Consider the following 25,732-nt stretch of genomic DNA (forward strand, 5'->3'; position numbering starts at 1 on the left):
CTCAGAACAGTATATTTATGAAGTATACTGTATTATCTACTGCAATACTTAACTACAATGTTGAGCAAGTTATTTTCTTGTATTCTTTGAGAATGAATCTGACATCTATTACTTCTAAATGTTAAAGTGATTTAACATCAATCATTTGTTGTAGTTTAATGTAAAAAATGCAGGGACTTACCAATAGTTTTTAAAGGGGTAAATGAAAATAAGTCCCTAAAATATTTCCAAATTTCTAACTATATATTTAGGAAGTTATTAAAAAAAGATTTTTGGTCAGAAAAAATTTCTTTCAATGGGTAAGTCTGAGACAATGTAATTGACCACTGATGTGTTAAAGTCTCTGAATATATACCTATAGTAGTTTGGTACATTTCAGACTGCAGATTTTTTAACTCAATTCACTGATTTACATAATACCAATAAATATTCATGATATTATTCCTTTTCTGATTATGGATCCATTAAATATATTTGTGTTTTGTGATTCCATGATACAAAATGAGTATAAACTACAATGATTACATCAGTAGCCACATTTTTTAACATTAAATTGAAACATTCAATATATTTAGGTCTGTAAATACCCAACCATACATCAATACTTATTTTGGACTAAGAACTAGCAAAACACATTTGTCATCAAGTTTTGTTTTTGAGGGTGAATAAAATAGAATAATTTAAGTTTCTAACTATTAATTCTTGTAGTTCTGCTACATCAAACCACAGACCAAATTTGGCAAAAGTTGCTCCTGGGTTAACACCTTGTATTTCAAATTTAGCCTGGAGCAAATTTTCAAGGCTGAATGACAAATCTCTAGGAATCAGAACTGTATACTGAACTGAAGCAGCATAACTAAATCACTACAAATACACTGGTAGTAATTTGGCACTTATACTGTATTCCTCCAGTCAAGGGATTTAAGAAAAATAATTAAGCAATACCCTAGTGTAATATGAAAGATATTTCAATCACTTGCAATTGTAAACGGCTGCAACAAAATGCTTTAGGACTAGATTGAGCCTTTAGGCTCAGGTCTGAGTAACATCTAGCTGCATCACAAGGGGAGCAAAGGAAAGGAATTTTGATTGCCCTCCTTTCCCACTTGCTTGCAAAAAATGACGGGGGTGAGAAGGTTTGGGAGAGGAAAAGTGGATGAGACATTCCAACTCCTCCCTTCCTTCTGCTGGACTCCAGACATGAGCCAGGCTAAAAGTGAAGAGCTCTTTTACACCTTTTAAACCACTGAAAACTAGATATTTAAAATTTAACAGCAGTTAAATTTAAGATTAAGTGAACCATAGAAAGGTAAATTAAAAAATTAAAGTTTACATGGCAACAGTTTTAAAATTTATGATTTCTAAATAAGAACGCCCATACTGAGTCAGACCAATGGTCCATCTAGTCAAGTGTCACATCTCTGACAGTGGCCAGTGCCAGGTGCTTCAGAGGGAGAGGGAATGAATGAACTGGACAATTTTCATCCCTTGTCATCTAATCCCAGTTTCTGGTAGTTGGAGGTTTAGGGACACTCAGAACACTGGGTTGTGTGCCTGACAATACTGGTTAATAGCCACTGATTGACCTATCCGCCATGCATTTATCTAATTCTTTTTTGAACCAAGTCATATTTTTGTCCTTCACAACATCACCCTGCAACGAGTTCCACAGGTTGACTGTCTGTGTGTGTGTGTGGTGGGGGGGAGGGGCAGGGAGGAAAGACACGTACGTCCTCATATTTGTTTTAAACCTGCTGCCTATTCATTTCATTGGGTGACCTCTTTGTTAAGAGAAGGGATAAACAACACATCCCTAATCACTTTCTCTATACCATTCATGATGTTATAGACCTCTATCACATCTCCCCCGCCCCAGCCATCTCTATTCTAAGTTGAACAATGTCTTTTTAATTTATCTTCATATGGAAACTGTTTCATATCCTAATCATCTTCCTTGCCCTTCTCTGCACCTTTTCCAATTCTAATCTTCATTTTATTTTAGAGATGGGGTGACCAGAACTGCTTGCAACATTCAAGATATGGGCATAACAGGGATTTATATAGTGGCATTATGATGTTTTTTGTTTTATCATCTTTCCCTTTCCTAATGGTTCCTCACATTGTTTGTTTGGTTTTTTTTTTTTTTCCTGCTTCTGGACATTTTCAGAGAACTATTCACAATGACTAAGACCTCTTTCTTGAGTGGTAACAGTTAATTTAGACCCCATCATATTGTATGTATAGTTGGTATTATTTTTCCCATCTGCATTACTTTGCATTTAACAACACTGAATTTCATCCGCCATTCTTTTGCCCAGTCACCCAGTTTAGTGAGATCCCTTTCTAGCTCTTCGCAATCTTAAGACTTTGGACTTAAATATCTTGTAGAAAATTTGCAGATGATACAAAATTACTCCTCAGTATTCACCTCTTTTTCCAGATCATTTATGAATATGTTGAACAGCACAGGTCCCAGTACAGATCCTTGGGGGACCTCGCTCTTTACTTCTCTTCATAGTGAAAACTGATAATTTATTCCTACCCTTTATTTCCTGTTTTTTAATCCATAAAAGGACCTTCCCTCTTACCTCATGATTGCTTAGTTCCCTTAAAAGCCTTTGGTGAGGGACTTCTGAAGGCTTTCTGAAAGTCCAAGTACACTATATCCACTAGACCATTCTTTTCTACATGCTTGTTGACACCCTCTGAGAATTCTAATTGATTGGTGAAGCACGATTTCCCTTTATAAAAGCCATGTTGACTCTGATCAAACATATCATGTTTATCTCTGTGGGGGATAATTTTGTTTTTACTATAGTTGCAACTCATTTGCCTGGTACTGAAGGGCAGGCTTAACAGGCTGTAATTGCCAGGATCACCTCTGGAGTCTTTTTTAAAAATCAGCATTACATTAGCTATCCCGCAGTCATCTGGTACAAAGGCTGATTTAAGTGATAGTTTACATATCACAGTTAGTAAATCTGCAGTTTCATATTAGGTAAATACCATCTGATGGCTTATTACTGTTTAATTGATCAGTTTGTTCTAAAATCTCCTCACCCATCTTGCACCTCAATCTGGGACAGCTCCTCAGATTTGTCACATAAAAAGAATGGTGTGGAGACCTCTACATAATAATTTTGAATGTTGAAGCTCATACTTTGAAGCCCTAATGTGCATAATCAAACTGGGCTTCCTGCAGAGATGCATCACTAAAACAGAAGTTGTGACTAAGAACCACCTCATTCATTAGATCTAGTCCAGCAGATTTTGGAAACTTCAGGTCTTTCTACTGTGCTCAGAAAGAGTCCTACACATATAAGAAGCAACCCTGCCCTCACATTTTGGAAGTTGTACAAGAAGTCCAGGAGGATACTAACCAGCCAGCATGTAACACAGTGTGGAAACAATGTCAACATATGTTGACCCCTCTTCAGTGTGTAAAATTATACTGTTTCATGAATTATAATAAAAACGATTAAGTAATTGGATTAATTAAAAGTTGCCCTTCTTCTTCGTGTGAGAATTATCTTACAAAACTAGGGGAGTTTGAAGTCCACTCAGGGAGTAGTCAGACTTTACTCTCTTTCCCATAACAAGAAGCCAAGTGGCAAGCTGCCAGTTGCTCCCCAGACCTCAGCTGCTCCTAGAGCCCGATTCATTATGGATTTTCTCAAACAGCTGAGCGGGAAATAGTGCAAGTTACAACAAACTGTCTAAGGTAATTTATGCTATCTTCTTAGATGTTGGGGAATGGGGGGAGGGGAGGAGAAATTAAGCAGAAACCAGCCAACCCTGCCAAACCCATGAAGTTTGCAGGGTATGAGGAAACTCCATTTCTGCATGGGCAAGGGGAAAGACACACACAAAAAGGATCTTCATATGTAGATCATTAGGAGACAATCTAGCCCATAATTATTTTTTAAACATTTGTCTTCATTTTTTGTTCCGTTTTATTACTTTCCCTTTATACACAGCAGTATGCTAAAAGGTGTTAATGGCTGCCATCAAGCAGGTGTTTGATCTACAGACAATCACAGATCTGGTTCAAACTACAGGAACCTTCTAAACACCTTCTTTCACGCTAAATGGATAGAATAATAAAATGCCCCTTATATAGTAAAATGGCTGAAAACAACAGAATCTACCACCCAAGGCAAGAGACCACCTGGCAAGGCCTAAGCAAAACTATCCCAGGGAGATAAACAGGGGTTTCCCCCCACACAGCTTCTTGAACACAAAAATCACTGGAGAGGTAGACTTGGAAATTGTGAGCCAGGAAACTCTCTGCTGGTTTTTTGTTTTGTTTTTTAACTTTGCCCAGGGAAATAGGAGTTTGTGTACATTCATTGAAAATAAACAGGATTGCACCAAAGAAATATCTGAATTGCATCACCATCTTCTCCTAACAGAAACAACTCTATGAGGCCCAAAATAGTGGCTACTTGCTCAGGCCAAAGGGACAAAAATATTCCATATTTTTTCTAAAATATTTAACTTCTAAATAGTTTACTTAATTTCTATCTAATTCCATCCTTTTTTTTCTTTTCTACTCTAGATATTTTTCCTCCTGAGTTTGTTTACCTTGATTCTCCTTTCATCCCAACTGTCTATTTCCCTTTCAGTTCTAAATATTTTCCTGTACTTTTTCATCTTATTTTACATTTCTCTTCCCCTGATCTCACTGTTTTCCATCCCTTCCATTACTGCTGTTCCGCAATCCATTACTGTCTTTCCCTTCTGCTCTCCTCATTTCTGCCCCTCACCTGCAATCTTTCCTGTTCTCAGCTGCAAAAGTAGCCCTGCTGCCTCCTTAGTTCTCCTCCACTTTTATATTTAAGTAAATACAAATTGTGTGTCCCTCTTCCCACCTGTAGTCTCAAATTCAGCCCCCTAGTCTCTTTCCTTCTTCCAGGCTGCACTCAAATCACCTCACCTGACAGCTGCTAGCATCAATTCTCTTTTCCATGTCAAGTACCTCCCTCCCCATGCTGTCATCCTGCATTCACTCGGCCTGCTGGCACTAAAAAAGTTATTTCCACTATGGTTGTTACCATGGTGGAAGTAATCAGACCTGCAGGGAACCGTGCAGAATTGATCACCCAGGGAAAGACAATAAGATGAATCATCTAGGCAGACAGAGCTAATCGAACAATTGCTGGATTCTCAAATCTGTGCCTGAGCAAGCTTTTGAGAATTTAGGAACTGACCAGAAAACAAATGGAAAAAAGCTGATCAGATTTTTGATAACAACAGATGGGATACACTCTCAGGCAGTGGGTGCTCTCTCCCCTTTTATGCCATGCATTTTATCCCAATCACAAGCCCAAACACAGGGATGGCAGTGAAGGAGTTAAGGGTACATGCTTAGGGACCATCAGAATTGTTTTCAGCTTGTTTTAACTTTGAAATATCTAAATTATTTGCTAGACCATTGTGCCTTATAAAAAGCCTGACAAATATAACCACCACCATATAAAAATTAATATATGGGAGGAAACCCTGTGCTATGAGAGTGGCTGCAGCCCCAGTTCAAGCAAATATATAGAGGGGAAGAAGATAGGGAGAAATTATCACCCATCCAGTTGGTTTTAATTTTTAGATGTTACAGTGGAGTCCCAAGGCCAGTATTATCAGTTCCAGGATGCCCTATGAATCCCTCCTCCTACACCCACCATAAGAGAAACCCCTGTGGTTACATATTTAGTAGCCTGCCTCCAACAGCTCTAAGGTACACAAGTTATATAGGGACCCAATCCTGAGAATGCAGTACCCTAGTTTGTGAAATGTAATGTACTTATGCATGTACAAATGCATTATATGTCCCCTAAAGACTGATCAGGAGTAAATGCATAAGAGCACGTGATAAAGAAACTGGTGAATTATCAAAGAGCTAAATTACCTTTTACAGAGTCCAGCATGTGAAATATTGCCATTTGAGGCCTGATTCATCCTTCACCCTGTTCCTTAGACCAGTGGTTCTCAATCTTTTTTCTTCCGTGACCTTAAGAACAGCTCTTAGAGACCCACCTCTCAATGTACCATATCCCACAATCCTGTGAGGCTGCAAAGAATTGTGGGATTTGGGTCACATGACTATTTTTCAGTCATTTGTGGAGGAGGGTGGAAGGAGGACCACTGGTGTCGCTGAAGAGGTGCTTGTGGAATGGGGACATTGACCCAATTGAGTAGGGAAACACAGGTTTGCCCACCCGTGTTGGCCCATGTTGCCCACCCGTAAGGCTGGCCTTGTAAGTAGGCTACTGTAGAGGATGAACAAGGAGTAGCTCTCCTTATCCCAGGCTTGGATAGGAAATACTGAAAGCTAGTAATTATTTTGAAAAACTTCCTTTAATATAAATTAAACCTGTACTTCCACATCTGTTAAAAACCAGAAAAATTTAACTTCCTCATATTAACTGTAATTCATAGTAGTGCCTCTCAATTGGTGAGATCCTGCTTAATGCATTTCCAGCCCCTGCAGACCTGCCCAGCTGTGTAACATTCCATTGCAATCAACTTAAGGCAGCCAAAAGGGAAGCTATTATTTGTTATTTCTAATGTGAAGACTGTTCGTTAATATAATTTAACTTTTAAATTGTTAATGTTATGGTTTATTTGCCCACTTTTAGTTTGTATTTACACTTTACTGTTCAGAACTGGATCAGTGAAGGGAATTGGCCATGAATTTGTGAAAGTTCTCTGTCTGGTCCTTTTATGTCCCTGTATACTATGCATCTTTTATAATGATTAAAAACTTGGTATTAATGACCAACACAGAGACTCCATTTATATATTTGTATTAGTAAATATTAAGCTAAGTTCTTAGCACTAATCACTGCAGCTTTCCTTTAAAAAATGTTTGGAAACTCAAGGATTAAATGGCTACACTTTTGAATTTTATATTGACAAAAGTACTTGATAGGAGATAACTACATATTCATTTGAGATTATACTGGTACCAGAACTCACTAGGACATGTGGAATTCAAACTACAAAGTCAATTCAGAGCTGCACATATATCTATCAAAATAGTCAATGAAAATTAAAAGCCCTGTGGAAAACTGACTGAAGGATGATTTACCCGAGCATGGTGCTGTGGAGAAGTGCAAAGGATACTGCTCTCTTGCATCACTTAGTAGGTGGCTGTAATATCTGGCAGCAAAAGCAGCACTACTGCCTCAAGTTAGATAAGCACACATTGTTCGAGCATCTATTGAGTGCAAAGAGAATATAAAGCAGGGAAATAGGTGACCTAGCACGAAGGAGACAACCATCCGTGACTTACTTTAGTTGGGTACCCATCTCAAGGTACTGCTTTAGGGAGGGGAAAAGAATAGAAATCATGTATATGTCCTCAGCCAGAGTCATGTGGCTAGGGACACTGCCACTAAAACTAACCTGCCTGCCTTCATATTAACAGTAAAAGGTAGGCAAAAAATAATAAACTGGCAAATATACAAAGTGGCATTAACTACCACTGCCCCAGGCACCTTGATCAAGGGCACTGTTATTTGCATTGCCTTTTCCTTTAACCACTGCTTCTGGTTATGTGACAAATGTTTATTTAATGGCTGTGAAAGCATATTTAAGGTCTAAAAACATGCATTCCATTTAAAACTGCCCTTTTTGCAATCCAAATACCAAAACATACCCATACACTGTGCAGCTAACAATGTTATACACAGCCTCAGCACATGGAAATATACTGGAGTCATATGAAATAAATTATCTATTAAATACAATATACAGTACTTTCAAGTGCCAAATAAAAGCTGAACTGCTAAGTACATTACTCGACACATGACTAGCAATTAAAAGCACCCAATGAACCTGGCAATCTGCTAATACCCTTTGCACCACCTGTATGTCATGTACCTCCTGCACTTGTAGACAAGATCTGAGCACATAAAAGACAATGGTATCATTTGGGAGGGGGAAGGGCTTATGGATTGGAGCTCACCCTCTGTGATTGTATACAAGAAGAATGGTGATATTCAACTGTTCGTAGATTTTAGGACACTCAAAGGAGACACAAGCAGTTTCAATTGCCAGCCTTTGAAGAAGTGACTTGCTGGATATGTGGATCCCAGATTTTCTTGTGTTGGATTACCGATAAGGTTATTGGCAAATACTTTTGGCTGAAAGTTTGTGGTTATTGACTTTTAGCATGCCATTTCAGAGATACGGCTATCAATGATTCCCTTTTGGCTTAGTCTCTGCTCCTGGGATATTTCAGATAGTGGTCTCTCAGCTCCTTCATGATATATAGGATGTCTGTTGCTATTTGAATGATATTCTCATCTTTGTTAAAACCATTTCTGAGCATAATGCCATTCTGGAACAGGGGCTAACCTGACTCCAACATGCTGGCATAAAATTGAATGCAGTTAAGTGCAGTTTTGCAAAAGATGCTGTAGAGGTCAGCCGATGGTGTGAAGCCAGTGCCTGAATGGTTACAAACTGTTGCTTTACTACTGTTACCCACTGGATTGTAGCAGTTTACATTAATTAATTGGCCTACCTCAATACATAGATGGATGTGCTCTGTGCCATTTTAGTACCCTTCCCATGCCACTATGGAATTTAATCCAGGGCCAGGAAAAGTTAGTCTTGACAAAAGAAGCAAAGCAGGCTTTTGAAACCCTGCATTAAACCTTCTGTTGAATTAGATCATATGCTTATTTTGATCCACAGTGATTCAAACTGAGGCATGCAATTGAGTCTGGGTGCAGTTCTGCTCCAGGTGGGAGGGACGGTTATATCTGTGTCTCATAGGCTCATCCTGACGAAAGGGAGGTATTTCTAGATTGAGCTACAGTTCTTGCTATTGTATGCTTCAAGGTCTACTTTGTGGGAAGACATTTCACTTTAGAAACCAATCATTTTGCCTGTTCTGGGACTTTATCCTAAGGCTATTGACCTGCTGAGTGTGAGGTTGAAGTGGTGGATTATTCAGCTGCAGCAGTATGACTTCAATTTGGTATATATCAAAGGAAGACGTAATTTACTTGTTGATGCTCTTTAGAGAAATTCTTCTGAGTTGGCATCCTTGGAGGCAGAAACAGCAGGTACTTTGTATGCTTTTTACTGAAATATATGCAGTGGACCGCTGACATCAAACTTCAAGATGCTGAACTGTGAAAGGTGATATGTGCTGTAGATGTGGTTTGGATGGATCCAGTCCTTAAGAAAACAGTGTACATTCTACAAAATTCATGCCAAGCTCACAGTGAAGACATGTGTTACTCAACATCTCTTATGGAGAGGAGCCTGGGTGATTGTCCCAGCAGTCTTGCAACAAACAGTCCTGGATGTGTACCATTTAGGAGTTACAAAGGAACTGCTTAGTTATGCTTGGTGGTCAGGGCTGCACTCAGACATTGAGCATCAGAAGACATGCTCAGTCCACCCAATGCATAGAACTACTACTTCTGGTGCCTTTGAAACTAGTAGTCATAGACCATGGCAGAGAACTGCAGTTGATATTACTGACCTTTCAACTGCACAGCATGGCTACACGCTGTAGATTGTTATAGACTATTACTCATGTTACCTTTCCACATTCATAATTTCACAAGACAACTCAAAGGAGCTCATTTCTTGCTTAACCACTTTATTTGCTATTTTTGGCCTACTAGAAAGCCTTGTTTCAGATAATGAGATCTTTTGTATCTATAGAATCTGAAGGCATTCCAATGAGTATTGGTACAGGACATTACAAATCTGATACGTACCATCACCAAGGAAATGGAATAGCAGAGACTGCATGGAACTCTGAAGCAGCATGTAAGCACATGAGAGAAGACAGATGTCTCTTTCCTCAACAGTCCCTAACTTTAGGGTGTAAAAAGTTGCTCCTTGCTGTCTGGTGACTTCTGCTGCTGTGTACACATCACAGGCAGCAGCTTACTAGAAGGTCACATACCTGCTTGGTTATATAGACCGAGTTGTACATAGAGACAAGCCCTGTGTTCTCATCACACATCCTCCAGCTGGGCTACCTCATCCCTACTCCAGCCAGACCCCCCCAGCCATACTCCTGGCCCACCCGGTCTTCCCCCTCTCTCCCCCTAGCCCTCATGCAGAAGTGGTGTGTACCTTAACATTGTATTTCTTGATTTTCAAAGGTTTACATTTATCCACTCTCTGCATTCTAGAAAGCCACTAGATACTACTGCACCGCCTTAATTCTGCATTAATGAAGTTTTGGAGTATTTATTTTTCTTAATTCCTTTTTAAAAATTATCAGCACCCCCTATTTACCATAGCACAGCTGTCCTTGCTCCACTGCCTCCTCAGTAATGATTATCCCAGCCACAGAATGCTCCAGCTGCATGTTGATCCCTTCAGTGTCTCTGCATCATCTCCCATCTCTCTGACTGGTTCCCCTGTCCCAATCATTCTCCCCAAGGAGAAGTAGGCATCAGCACATGACCAGAAAGTTGAGAAGCTGAGAGCGATGGCAGAAACAGTGCAGGGAGTCAGTGGGGGCATTTTTGAAGGGGGGCCAGATGAGAGGGACATGAGATGAAAGATAGCCCAGTGGTTAGAACCTGGGACTTGGGAGACCTGGGTTCAATTCCATGCTGGGCGACTTTGGACAAGTCTCAGTCTCTGTGCCTCAGTTCCCCATCTGTAAAAATAGGGATAATAGTACTTCCCTTCTTCACAGGGCTGTTATGAGGATACATACATTAAAGATAGTAAGGTGCTCAGACACTATGGTGAGGGGAACCATATACATTACCTATCACTGACTGACAGAAATGGAGCTTTTGGAGGAACAGAGCTGAAGACACCCCCTTTCCCCCTCCCTCAAACATTCCCCTCTGATGCTCCCTTTTCCAGCTCACTCTTCCCTGCACTGGTCCAACATTTCCCCATGCTGCACTGACCCCCATACCTCCCACACAAAATGCCCAGGTTCCCCTACCAGTTATCTAACTCCTCCAACATTCACATTGCTCAGAGTCCCCACACACAAACCAGCTGAAGAAGATGGGAATTTAGGGAAGATGGGGCATAAAAATATTAAAACTATTAAGTTGAAGAGTGCCACAAGGTAAGCTAGTCTGCTAAGGTGCATTTAGGCCCACTGCCACCTGTGCCTGCTTTTCCTCCTATAAGTAATGATGAGCCAGGGCTAGTGGGATACATATGAGGCACCTGTTCCCAAGCAGAGGAAAGAGCTACTTGGAGCACCTATAGGCTGGGCATAACCAGTGTATGGAGGAAGATCCAACAGTAGCTTACTGCTGCAAAGAAGCTAAGGGGAGATTTAGGGAAGGACAGCAGATTTGTGAGGCGATTCCAGTGGTGGTTCTCAGTGGAGAGGGAGCCATGGAATGAGCCTGGGTGCAGCTAACAAGATGACCCTTCGACAAAATGTTTCTATTTTCTTCAAAGAGTTAAGTTGAACTTAAAAAAACAATCTGGAAAAACAATCAAAAACAGTAGTAGAGCGTTACAGTTGATCTTTATGCGTTTTAACATTTGCTGTTTAATTATCTTTAGCGTCCAATAATTAAATGTGGGGTTTTTTTGTCTCAACATTAGTATAACCTTATTGCATAACAAGGAAAATTTACCCTTTGTAGAAATAAAGTGATACGTATTGTAAATATCATGTGGGCTGGAGAACAAGTCTTCGATTTCTACTTGGTTTTAGGAAACTGCCACTTTTCCCATAAATATCCTCCCACCTTTCCACACACAAAAGAAATAAATTAAACATATATATATTTTATTGGCACACAGAAGATTAGCTTAACTGCTGGTTAAAAACAAGTTTCCTTAGCTCAGTTACTAACAAACTTAGTTAATTAAAACACAATTGTAAGAATTTAGTTTTCAGTATTTATGCTCTTTGTGTACAGACTTTCTTCATTGGTCTCTGTTGGACAAGAGAAACGAAGTGGTCAGTTTTCTTTTTACATACAGTACATTTCACTTTTGAGATCTTATATACTGGCACAATGCAGAGTTGTAAATCCTACTGGGAGATTTTGCTGAAACTTTTTTTTATTTTTAGGTCATGTCAAACTTTCTTTAAAAATCTAAATTTCGGGTCAGAGTTAATCTGATAATGTCCCTTTTAAAATAAGAAGACAAGATTTGCTGCAAATGTTGGGGAATATTTTCTGACTAATTTCTGTAAACAAACACCAAATGCTTACTAAGCACTTAATTTCTGTTCCATGGTGAGATTACTTGAGTCCAATGGGACTACTTGAGAGTTCACTAAAGCTTACATTTGGACATGCCAAGTATCTTGCATCTCACATGACATTAGCTTAGTTGGCAATTTTTTTCATGCGTTCCTGCATGTCGTGCAATTTATCACATTTTTGCAGAAGAACGAATTGCCTCACAAAACACCCTGTAGCCTAAGAAAATAGACACTGAGCTACAAATCCGGAGACCATCACTTCAAGCCTGATGTCTTTCACTAGCAATAAAACCACAATTTTTAAAAAAACTAAAATTTATGATTATAAGCATACTTTTTCAAACAAGTAAGTCAGTTCCCTAAAACGTCTCACAGAGCATAACAAAACTTGGCAGCTACGCATAATGTGTTTTATTATAGGCCTTCCACCATGTCTGGGAAGGCACAGCAAGTCCTTACCCCAGTGCACTCACATACACGGACAGATGAGATAGAGAGAATTAAGCTGAATGTGTGAGGAATTCTGGGTGGGGCAGCATAAGGAAGAGCATAAGCAGAAATATGGAAGCACTGTCTACCTATTACATTGTTGTAAGCTAGTCCCAATGCTTCATTACTGGTTCCTCCCTACAAGGCCTCTGAAGTTAATTTGCTTTACGCAGTCCAAATAATTCCATGCACTGCAAAAATAATTCCAGTGCCCCTTCTTCTCCCCAACATGTCTCCACTTTGTACGGCAAGCATAAATGGAGCCCAGAATTTTCCACCATTCTTCTAATGAGCACAAAATGGACAGGTATAATTAAAGAATAGATCAGAACACCTATTTTGGAAATACCATAAATTAAAAAAATTAAGTTGGTTAAATAGATGATCCCCAACTCCACCAAAACTTCCTTCTTGGGACATCAACTGGCAACCTGAAATTCAATTAATGCATTGGTTTTAATGTGTACAAATATGGTGTCAGACATTATTTTGTGTTCTTTCTATATGCATGGTATTACTAACCTTCTATAATTTTTTAAAAATATGAATGTTAAATGCCAGATTTAATCAGTCAACAACAAAAAACTTGAAAGACAAATCTCTAAGGCAACTTTTAGAGAATTCAAAATGCAAATAACAACATCAGAAGAAAAGAGGGATAAGCTTTCAACAGCAAAAAAGAAAAAAATCAGGCTTCCTCCTGTAGCAGATATCTGTTATTCTTGAAAAATAATCATTCACTATAAAAAAACATGTTGGGGAAAGCTAGATTTTGTTTGAATTTAGAAGAATTAAACTCAAGAACAAAATGTATTTAACATGAAACAAAATTCCAGCACTAATTAATTTTCTACCCAAGAGAAAGTTCGATGAAGGTATATCCATTGATTTTCCTAAGACATCTGTGCACAAACTCAATTAAAATTAATAGAAATAAAAGATCAGCCTTCAAAGGCTGTGAAAACCCATTAAAAGTTGTGAAAACCCTTTAAAAGTATATGAAAACATTCACATGGGCAACATTATATTCTAACTAAAGTGTTCATATTATGGGGGGAAATTTGCTACACATTTAAACATTTTCCCCCCAGAAAAAGTTTCTCTGTAAAATAAAAAGGACAAAAAAATGAGAATAAAAGGTTACATTCAAAAGCTATATTTTATTGTTATGGCAACTGATGTGCTAAAAATAAAGAAATATCAAAGTTGTTATGGCAACTGGAAATTTAAAAGCAGTCAAGAGTAGAATAATCAAACCTTCAGCTGCCTTAAAATGTAACATCTATGACTCAATTTTCAGAAGAGCTTTCAGATACAAGTTCTTTTGCTTTTATGAATCTACTTTTAGAGATCAGAATTACAGTGTAACTTTTCTAAAACTCTTCAGGGTAATAGAATGTGAGGAAAGTACAAGTGAATGGAAAATAATAAATTGGTCATTCAGACATCTCATGCTCGGCTGGTAAAGATTCTTATTTTGTTACTTCTCTTGTACTCCTGCAGCTTTAGCTAGGCCAGGGAACTACAACAGTTTATTAGAAGTTAGGGATAAATAATATTTATGGCATTCATTGTAGTGGTGCGAACAAATGACATTTTAAAAATTGCATTAAGAAACTATGTTAAAAGTTATGCAATCAATCAGGAAACATAAAAATTAAGGTTGCCTTCCCAAAGTTAACTCTTATAAATTAGGAGACAGACTAATTAATGGATCACAATTTTTCTCAAATATCACAATGTATTTAAATTTCTAATATATATAACACATTTTTAGGGATCCTAGCTATGTACACATTTACTATGAAGCTAAATTTGCTGTGCACGTCAGTTTAGCACAGCCTACCCTTTTCCCTAAACACCATCAGATGATTATTAAATTACCACTTTTGTTAAAAATTTAACAGACATGCTCAATGTACAACTTTCAAAGCCTCACAACTCAGCCAAATCCTATCCAATCTTTGACCAAAACATTCAAAGCCTCATCTCTGTAAGAGCTCACTTTTTAAAATTTAAATTTTCTAATTAGTTTGGCTGTATCTCTATTTTTAAAAAGACTGCAATGATTTTTATTATTTTTTTATTTAAATAGGAAAATCATTTTTGCTCAAACTGAAACCCTGCATTTGAGTAGAAACTAGGAACAGAAAATTTCAGCATTATGAGTGAAATTTTGGAAAGTTAGCTGTCACTGAAAATTATTTATAAATGAAAATACTTTGGCAACCTGATACTGTAGCTGTTGCTAGCACTCCAGCTATAACAATATTGGGGGCCAAAACCAAAGGGAGCATGTGTCTTACGATACATCTTCACTGTATCATTAGCCCAAGCTCTTGCCAGGGTGTTTTCTCTAACCCACTCACATCCATACACAAAAACCTCTTATGCAGGTTTGGTGGCGCTTTCAACCAGGGCTAGCTGGCACTGCTGGGAACATGAGTTAGAGATCAGGTTCCACTTTCACTCAGGCTAGTATCCCACACACTTTGCAGTGTGGATGCAGGTTAAACCACTCCAACTGCTAACAGTCCTCCAATGCCTTTCCCACAATTCCTCCCCATGTACCCATCAGGACCAGACATAGTCTCCCACAATTTACGGGAGTGGTTCAGCTTACTGCAGCACAAATAACCATGAGATATGCCTCCAGAAATCCTAGCAACACACCCAGTGGAGTCCAGCAACAGTCAGGATGCAGTAACTTAGTTATGGCTTTGTAGTGGGGCTACTCACACCTGTACTAAGCTAACCCAGGCTAACCCTGCAGTGAAGACATACTCTCTGAAGTGGGGAGAGGAGATAGGCTGACAAAGAGTCATATCTCTTGTCTTGAGATGCAGATATGGATTTGGGATGCTATGATAGCTAAGCAGTCTACCCATAAATCCAAGATCTTTGACTTCCATAAAATCCTTTGTGTAACAATGCCTCTGGATACCAATAAATTGCAACCCCCCAGGTTGAGAAACAATGAGAGTATATAGAGCAGTATAAACTAATAAACTACAGAATTTTTTGAGTTTTTTTTCAAAGAAACAGTTTCAACATTTGACACAAATTGATCTTACCTTGTGTATAACACACAGCATTTGAGATACAAAAGGATCTTAACTTGTATGTAACACAACAATTTACACTACACGTTTTAAAAGCTGACCTTTATACTTGTTTTTAATCTTATAATATCTGTGCAATTACAGGCAGGGCATTTCTACAGAGTTACTGCCCTTCACCTGGCTGAATGCATCTTTCAGATTCATACAATTGGAACCAGGAGAAAGTTGCTATACCACTTTACTTCACACACACACGACAATTCTAAAAATGAATAAACCCAAATGATAGGCAGAAGCACAGATGAGTAAACATAAACCAAACATTCAATCTTTACTGCATTTGGGCATGCAAATCTGCACTGTCATATGCAAATATGGTAGGTCAGCCTTCAACCACCTGATCTACATGCACAAATGTGTTTGAAGTTTCATAAGCCAGGTTGAGGTTGGCCAAAATTTGCCTTAATGAGTAAGGTTTACATTTCCTTTACCATCAGTGTGTTAAGGGCAGAAGTGAATTAGCCCTAAAAGCAGAAGTAAATGCTAAATCTAAATTCTCTGAATTTCAGTGATGCCAGACATTAGGTTTCCAGAATGGAAAACTACTAGAATACACTATATGGGACTAAGTCTCTACTTCCCCTAAAGGCACAAGTCTCCTGGCAGTTGTTCCACACACAGTCATGTAGAAAGGTTAGTGCTAGCTCTGTCTCTCTCACCTTGAAACAAATCTCGTCCTTTAGTCATTCGATGTCCTGACTGGCAATTACACAACCCTTTGTTTGAAGGTGGGGGTGTTTAGAAAGGAGTCACAGTGCAATCACTTTGAAAGGAGACACTAATAATCACAGGAGGTTCATTTTTGGGATTTATTTTCTCTTTAGAAATTAGTGACCTGTCAACAGTGTACATCTGCAATAATTCTTTATATTTTGTGGAGTTCCTTTGGCTGTAGCAGTTAGGTGCTTATATATAAACTGAACACAAATTACATACAACTGCCCACAATGGGGAGTACTTAAGAACAGCTAATTCCTGCCTTCAGAAACATTAGCAGATACTTTTACAACGTGATATAGAAAACACATACTTTTAATACTTTTTTCATTCTAATTGCTGTATGAACAGCGATGTGTTCACGCTCAGAGCATAAAACATATCGTTAAATATCTAGAGTAAGGAAGAAACCAATAGGTATTTTATTTACCCTTCTTGCTATCTCTCCCAGTTTGGCCTGGACTGCCCTGGGGTTTTTAAACAGACCTGCGGAGTGTCAAGCATCTTGCAGAGCTATCATTCAAATATGTGTGTGAGAAGAGGAAGGAGAGACAGTGACTCTAACCATCCACTACAAAATGCCCTGATACCTTAGGGAATGTGTACAAAACTGCAAACCAAGAGACCATAAATTCAAATCCCAGCTTCTCCAGTGACTGTTGTTAATACTTCTGCACACTTCATAGCCCAGGCTTCATCACCCAACTTTAGGGGAGAGGCAATTATCATTCACCTATTTTAAAGATAACTGAAAGTTGTATAAGATCAATTCACACAGCGATAGGAATAGAATCCAGGTCTCTGATATGACAGACCCAAATCTCATTCACTTTGCCATACTAACCTTCAGAAGAAATGTGCCATATTATGTACTTTGATATGCTGTCTCTAGCTAGTAGGCCACACACTGATCCCAGAGCCAGGAACTGTATCCTAATAACCAATAATGCAGTATTGTGTCAACTTACGAATGAAAGAGTTAAATATATGGAATTACTTCTTATGTTACTGAATATCCTGGAATAACTGTGGTTTTTGATACACTTTTATATTGCAAAATATTGTACTTAGAAGTGAATTTGGATGACTGTTAATGTTTGTTTTATTGCTCTATTATTATTTGTATTTTGATCAATAGGAGCTGTTCCTTTAAGAACAGCTTTAATTACAGAATATATTTGACTATGATGGAGCAGTGTGGGGAAGATTTTGCCTCTGTATCCAGACAGAGAGAAAAGGCAAAGTGTCAGCTCCCAAAGTTCCAGAACTTAATTTATTAAACTTATTTTTCCAGAAACTATACCTAGCATTTGGGACTTGATGCTTCAGGGAATTATTAAAAGCTAGAGGACCTTCTATCTATAGGTCACTAGCCTGAATCCAGCCTACGTCAGTAAAAACTAAAAGCTGTTGCTATCTAATGGATACTCGCTGGCGCCAATAGGAAATGAGTTTGGTGGGTCTCAGATCCAGCTCCTTCATCACAAATTCATCACCATATTTGGCATTAAGACTCAGCAGAAAAGCCCAAAAACTGAATGGGGTCATGAAGACTGAACGACTCGTTACCCCTAGAGGAAACTTCTTATGCCCCTGTGTCAGAGCTTATGAATATTGAATAAACAGAGCCACTGAGCCTACACTCTTCACCAGCATCAGAGCCACACATCTGTTTTAAGCTGAGGTTTGTGGCTATTTGCAAACTTTTTCAATAGAGAATTTGCTTAACTGTCACATATGGAGCTGCACAAAACTTGACAGTTAACTTTAAATCTTTTCCTCGGTGCTATCAATCCAAGCTAAAATCTCAAGCCATACACTGGTTCCATTTTCTAAAAGAAATCTAGTGTCTAGTCACTAGGCCACAGCAGGGAGCTATACTTTCTCCCAGAGCCTGCAAGGGGTAGCTGCTGAGCACCAGAGGCTGGTAGAAGTCAGAAAGAGAGCAGGTGCCAACCCGCTAGCCTGGTCTCAATAATGGTGAGAGAGCACAGTTCTCTCCCACTCAGAAACCCACCTTAGGGCTCATGGAGAAAGAAATGGGGAAAAGGCTGATAGGAGACTTGCAGGAAGTTTCAAATACCATCCCACTACCAAAATATTGTAAATGAGGAAGGTCTCTGACATTCCCTAAAATGAGATTCAATGAAGGGAAAAGCCCTATCGTCCCCCATTTCCCAGAGTGGTGGAGAGAGGAAAGAAAACACTAGAAGTGGGATAGACAAGGAAAGACGTTCTCCATTAGAAATATCAGAAGTATGCAGGTAGCCTGCTCATGTCCACACATCCCCAAGATAATTACAGACAAAGAGTGCTTGTTGCTAGAGGGAATTATGTGGGGATGGAGAAACATGGAGTCTAAATTTGGGCCCCCGGTGATGTGAATAAGCATTCAAACTTTGGGATGTTATAAGATACCCAAACCTTTAAAAGTAAATAAGTTAAAGTTAATCAAAATATACAAAACTTTCCAGAGCTAGATGCTTTTTTATCCCAGATCCATTGTTTTTTTTAAAAATTGCCCCTGGAAAAGTGCTTCAATTATTGCAACTATATCTACTGTACAATTGTTCGTTATTGAGAAATTTCCTGTGAAGCCTCTGGAATTGGCCATTCATACAGGATAATGCACTAGATTGACCATAAATCTGATCCAGAATTGCAATCGCTATATTCCTTACACAGCTGTTAATGAAAGAATAGATGGTCTTTTGTGACAAGGAGCATTGTTTTCGGCTTCCACTGTTTTTGGTCACACTTTGCTTAATCCCACTGGAGTCACTAGATAACTGCTTTCTCTCCTGTCTGGGAGGGAACTTCTCCCCCCCTTTCTGGCTACAGACTAAGGCATAATATCACTAAGCATCCATATTTCCTTATATAGTGTTAAAATATAAATTTCACAATGATATTAAAATCACCAGTGTGTCAATAACTTTCAGAAAAGACCTAACTCTACACATTTTTATAATACAGTAATATTATATACAATCAGTTGATTCAGTTGCTTATCACTTGAGGTTCAGCTCCCTCCTTTCCCCCACCATCTTTATAGACCAGTAAATCTTTGAAAAGTAAAACCCAGACCAAGCTTCTCTCTCCTGAGGGGACACAGACGCCATGGTGTCTTCTCCCCCACTTGTTGGCTTGATAGCATTGTTTACCTAGTATGTAAGAATGGACCTTCATTGTCTTTTCCTGACAATCAGGATGATCATCGAATAAAATACACATTCCTTTGTCTAAGGTGGACAGTGCTTAAGCATTACTTGTCAAACGAATTTTAGGACTATAACTCTAGTTTAGATTCTTAACTTTTGTACACACCCTGTGCATACATCATGCAGGAATATTAACTATCATGCCATGAGTTTCCCACAACTTAACTGATCAGCATTATTCTCATACTTGGGCCAAAAACAATGAAAATTCTATCAATCCTTTGTTCTATCCTGTGCTACACTGAGCAAATCAAAGAGTTGTTTGTTTGTTTTGTGGGATTCTAAGGACTTTCCTTACATGTAAAAATTGAGGATGCTCTACCGACTAATTACCTGAATAAAATGATGTTAGATAAACTTTCAGAAAGACAAACTATCTTCAAAATGATGTGCACAAAGCCATGAAAGGAAGGAATGCTTGAGACACATAAGTGACAACTAGTTACTTCAGTATTTCAGTTAATTATGTAATATTTAAATGAAAAAGCTATTAATTAAGACTCTAAAATCTGACATTCGTTTTCTAAGCACTTTCCTGCTCATAGATAAATCAAGAATTGTGAGCCAGATTCTCAGCTGGTGCAAATCACTGAATCTGGCCTGTCACGTTATTTGTAGTTATAAGTTTCTCATATTATTTTCATACAAAATATAGTATATGCTTTTGCCTCACAGGTAAGTCTGTCTAATACATGCATGAGACCTGGATATTCTAACAAACAGTAATAGCAGGGCTGGCAGAAAGACAAGAGACAAATGCTTCATCAAATGTTATCACCTAGGCTCGCTGATGATTTGTCAGAATTTTTCTGCCATTGTCTATGTTTAAGCGGGCCAACCAAATGGCAATGGCATAAAAATGGTTACAACTACTAAGCAAAAAAGATAAACATATCAGAAACCCCACAATAGTGAAGTAACTGATCTTGAAATTACTGCATCTCTTCTCCAGGGTGCCAAGCACCCTTAATTCTCAGTAAAGTCAATGGAAGTTGACAAGTCACATGATCAAGCTCTAAGCATTAAGAAAGTCTTTAAAACTGAATAAAACTAATTTCTAGCAAGAGTATATTTTAGGTAAAGTGTTTTAACAAATACACATCACTGATTTTAAATATGAGCTTTTGTCATAATTAATGTTCATTATTTTCATCAGATAACTTAATTCAAATCTGGTATCCAAGTTCCTCATTGTATTTAACAATTTTATTCCTTCATTAGATATTCATTTATTACACACGGGTTCTGAACAAGCAGTGGACAACAAACCATTATTATTATTATTGATTTGTTTAGCACTAATGTGTTTGGCACTGTGCAAATACCATCTGACTAGGTTCAATAGATTAGAGAACACATTTTCAAACAGATATGTGTGTGGTTTTTGTGCATGCCATATAAGCTGTGGTTTTGGGCACTGATCAGAGCTTCACACGCCAACTTAAATATGCACAAAAATGTGTACACAGCTCATTGAAAATCTGGGTTTAATTATTTTACTAAAACATAATAAAAGGTATTTCTTTGAGAATCACTTCATTTCAACAACAAAGGTTACACAGAGGAACACAGGAATAGGCTGGCTTTCAAAATGCAATAATATTCCTCAACATTTACTAATTATTTTTAATAAATGTTTTCAGTTCATATGGCATGTTAGTCCAGTATCTTCAAAGCTAAAAAAATGTAGCACTACTGAAATAATTTTAAAAGTTATGTTAGAAAACATTTGTAAAACACGAGATCTTCCTATCTTCTAACTTCCAGCACTTATAAAACTCAGAATATTATTAACTTCAACCAGAAAATGACATACTGTCCTTTCAGTCTGAATGGACACTTGAAATAACCTTTCTTCTTGAGAAGTAAAATGTATTACACTTTTAAAAGATTGAGGATTTACATAACATGGCATGAACAATCTAAGAGTGTGGAAAGAAGATAAATTAAGAATCGCTTTATCATTTGTCTTCTAGGAAAAGTAGATAAAATTAAGACAGCAGATATGCTATTGGTATTGAACAAATTAAAATTAAAACAAAAATAAAATTGGATAACAAACACATAGACACCTCACAATGATACTAATATGAAGGTATGTTCTCGAAATAATTATTTCACCCAATACTCACACCACTCATTAAGAAACTGATATACAACTCAAACCAAGTGTGATATGATTAACAGGAATTATTTGTACATTATTTTTGCTGTTTAATAAGGAGGATACAATCTTAATTGCCTTTATAATGTTTAAATCATTGGATTTTTTTTCTTTTTCTTAGCAAATTGCAAAAATTTACCTTACACTTGATCAGTTACAAAAGATTAACATGAGCCTGCAGCCATGCCACCCGGGGAAGATGATCTTATCTGTAAGCAGGCAACGAGGTCATGCCTGGTCAATATTTAAATGAACACAGCCAAGGAACACGCTAGGGGCTGCAAGAAAAATTGAGTAGGTCAGAGGTTTCCACAGAGTTACTACTGAGCAAATTTCCCACACTACAACAGTGTTAGGAAACAATGTGCAGCTGAATGTGCTTCCTTTCTAAGGAGGTTTGAAATCACAGTTTGGACAAGTTGTGGTCTCCAAAGATCCCAAGACAAATTTTCACAAAACTAAGGATGTTAACCTATGTCCCCCGGCCATAAATCAATTTCTAAGGATCTTTGTGGTAAATACTTGTCTTATTAGGAGAAGAGAAAGTAGTTTATTTAGAAATAATAATAGCACCTCACTGCAAATACCCATTATCGAGAAGTTGCTGGACTTGAAAATGAATAAAATCTTGCCTACTACTGACGCTCTCATGTAGGTTAACATTAGAGATAGACCACTAAGCTGCAAGAAATTTAACGGCAAGGGATGTTTCCTAGGATATAGACAGTAGGAAAAGAAGATTCTCCACTCTAAATGGAAGCATAAATTCACCCACTCACAGTTAGGACAAACAGATGAACTGTCCTGTACAGGAGAAATGTGCCAGAAAGTTGCTATGCAAATATTCTTTTCCATAGTTTATTTCTGTAAAGCAGCCTGCACAGATAGCTGGTGCACAGTGCCCTTTTTAATTAGAATCCTTTATTGATTAATTAGTCCCAGAACATTTAACAATGTAAGCCTGCATTGTGCATTGGGATAAAAGATGCTTCTCCCTCTTGGTTTTAACATCATATCCTCTGTTGCTGTTAGAAATAAAAAGCTTGATCTATTTTCTATCCAAATCAAAGGGGTCTTTCCATGTTAGAGGTAATCCTCATATCTACAAGTGAATATTTCAAGGCTACTTTTTAAGTCAGAAATTAAGATGGGGGCTCCCTAAAAGAAATAGAAATTACAAAGCTTTCAAAGGACTTGAAAGTAGACAGGATTTACTCACGTTTATATAAGCTTTGGCTCACTTCCAATTTCCTTCACTTTCGATCTTCTGGCTGCATTAGTTAACTTAGAAAAATGAACATTAGCTAAGTATATTAAAAGCAAAGTATATTAAATATGTAGCAAAGTTTTTCCCACTGTAGAAAAGGAGTTATTAGAATTTGAAATGTTGAAAAAATAAATGCTTACATACATTCTTAACAGGTTTACATGCGGTATTTGAAGGCTGATTTTTTACTTGAAGCTTTTGAACTCAACTTGTGCACAGAATTAACAGGAAAATGCATAGAAAAAGCTGTATTAAAACTTTGTTAGCATATAATTAATTCAGTTCTGTGGAAAAATGTGCTCTTCTAGAAAATGGAACCACAGATCAAAATAAGTACTTTTTAAAACCCCAGAATTGACCAGAATAGAAGGAAAGACGACATAATGGGAAAATCCTTACCCTGATTCTTACCTATACTCTGGGTTGTTTGGAATGCAACATCTACTTATTAGTTATATTTGTTCTCTAATTTTGGACCACAGACTACTGATAAAGGAGCTGTCCATTATCGAAAAGGGTAAAAAAAACCCCACCTTCGTCTTTCTTCATATTCCCTCTAGTATCTGTGTATTCCTGCTTTGAAACGATGCTCTAATCTAACTTCAGACACCACTGATGATAAAATTCAAAGTAATTTTCCCTTTTTCATATTTGTAATGTCCCTTTTCTCTTTCTTCATTTCTCTTTTTGTATCTTTATTTTCTCTTCTCATAAAATGTGTATATATAACAGATTAATCTTTTACTGTCCCCCTGTTAGGATGCTATTGTCTGAGAGTGGGAGAGATCTATTAATCTTTGTAATTCTGCCTAAATTGTTCACATAGCGTTGCATAGCATATACTGACAGAAATTGAGAAGGGAATTTTATACATTCTTTTGACCTCTTCATTAGACATGAAGATTTCAGCCCGAAACAGCTGATTCATCCACTTAATGTTGCCCATCTTCCATAAAGTCCCTCCCAACCCTTCCCCCAAACCCACCACACTGTTTGGGTTAAAATCAGGGCCATTTACAACTGGTAATAATGGTTATGGAAATAAATAAGCTTGTTCAAAACGTTTATCCCAGAATTCAAGAGTTGGCTTTCTAAATGAATAGTTGCAAATACTGGAAAATCTATACTTTTTTGGTATCAAGAGGATTACACTCAATTCTACCTCAGAACATTGACTGCTCTATTTGCTGTCAATGCTGTTCTTGATTTTGCTGCAAGCAATTCTTTTCAGAGGACATGCTTGCAAATTTAATTTTACGCAATTTTACATAAAACCTCCTAATTTAAAGGGTCTGTAAAGACCTGAAGACTTAACTCTGACTATTTTCTTTTCCCATTTAAATTGAGATAGTATGAAATAAATTATGAAATTTATATCTGATATCACAATAATATGGCTACTGCTTGAAACAGAAAGAATAAACTAGGTAGATTTTAACCTGCTAAGAAACAGTATATTTATTCAATGCTTCCATAACTCCCCTGATCTGTATCAACAATAGCATTTATAGTTACTTTCATACAACTGGCCCCTAATGAGATGGCAATTGCTTCCCTATGCTCATTTCAATTAATTTTTTTAAAAGCGATTTGTTGTCCTGATTTTGTCATTTAATCCCAGAATCAAACTTCCCATACTTTGAAACCTAGAAGAATTTCCAGAATGGTCACTCTCCAATTGAATGGCTTGCATATATATTCTTGGCTCAGATACAAGCATTACACAGTAAGCTAACAGAACTTTTATTTAGCTGATTTTTCCCACTTCTATTCCTTTAATTACTTGATTATGTCTAATTTTCTGGGCAAACGCTTCTATTTCCATAGCAAATAATAATGGACAGCCTTGTCCGGTTCCCCTTCACAAGTCAGATCTTTCAGAAATACAGCCATTAACTCTTGCCTGAAGTTCTTCATACAAATCTCAGTCCATTCCAGGAAATTTGTATTGCATTCTCGTCCAAATTTTTTACCCCATATAACCCTAAATGCATCATATAATGAGAATAATTTTGTTCTTTGTCTCAGTATACTAAATAAACCACTTTCAGTGCTCTTTTAATATTGTCTGCTAATTGCTTGTCCTTGATCGTTTGTTCCTATGTATACAGTTAGGAAACATTTTTAATATTTTATCTAGCACCTTAGCAAACAGAGAAATGTGATTTTAAACTGACAGCATCACATTAAGCAATCACAGAGAACTTCAAAGAACAATAATTCTCTAGCTGATTCAATTTTGGCAACACTAATAATAGAACAAGGCAAACTATTACAAGTTTGCTTTTTCTTAAGAATCAAGCCACAAAATTTAAGGGAATATGAAACATTAATGAGATGCACCTAGGATAGGAAAGATTTTATTCACATTCAAGTCCAGTAAGTCCTCTGCAGTGTGGGGTTTTTATTATTTCTAAGTCTGTGACTCCATGTTAAGGCTGTTACAGTACTTGAGGAATTCATACTTGATTGGTTAAAGCTAATATAGAATATACAACTAATTTGAGGTTTCTATCCTGGTTGTTACGGTCTGCCCTGAGGTGGGCATCCACATTCGTGAGCCACTCCAGATAGCCTGAC

At 37.6% G+C, this 25,732-nt stretch overlaps 1 protein-coding gene across 10 annotated transcripts in view; it reads right to left on the reverse strand.

Moving 5' to 3' along the window:
- Window positions 1-25,732, reverse strand: part of RABGAP1L (RAB GTPase activating protein 1 like) — a 483,894-nt gene that overhangs the window by 308,361 nt on the left and 149,801 nt on the right. Inside the window, exon 14 of one of the 10 annotated variants that reach the window (XM_067532383.1) lies at window positions 11,757-11,896. The exons of 6 other annotated variants lie outside the window; for them this stretch is intronic. In XM_067532383.1, coding sequence (XP_067388484.1) covers window positions 11,861-11,896 — 36 coding nt within the window. In that variant the 3' untranslated portion in view covers window positions 11,757-11,860. Of the gene's footprint in view, window positions 1-11,756; window positions 11,897-13,046; window positions 13,093-23,119; window positions 23,170-25,732 lie in introns of those variants that run through there. 3 more of the 10 variants (XM_067532384.1, XR_010917038.1, XR_010917039.1) reach the window with 3 other exon arrangements.

The sequence above is a fragment of the Emydura macquarii genome, unplaced genomic scaffold (genome assembly GCF_026122565.2).
Source record: "Emydura macquarii macquarii isolate MOO-44397 ecotype Brisbane River unplaced genomic scaffold, CSIRO-AGI_Emac_v2 contig_3287, whole genome shotgun sequence".
Classification (NCBI taxonomy): domain Eukaryota; kingdom Metazoa; phylum Chordata; order Testudines; family Chelidae; genus Emydura; species Emydura macquarii.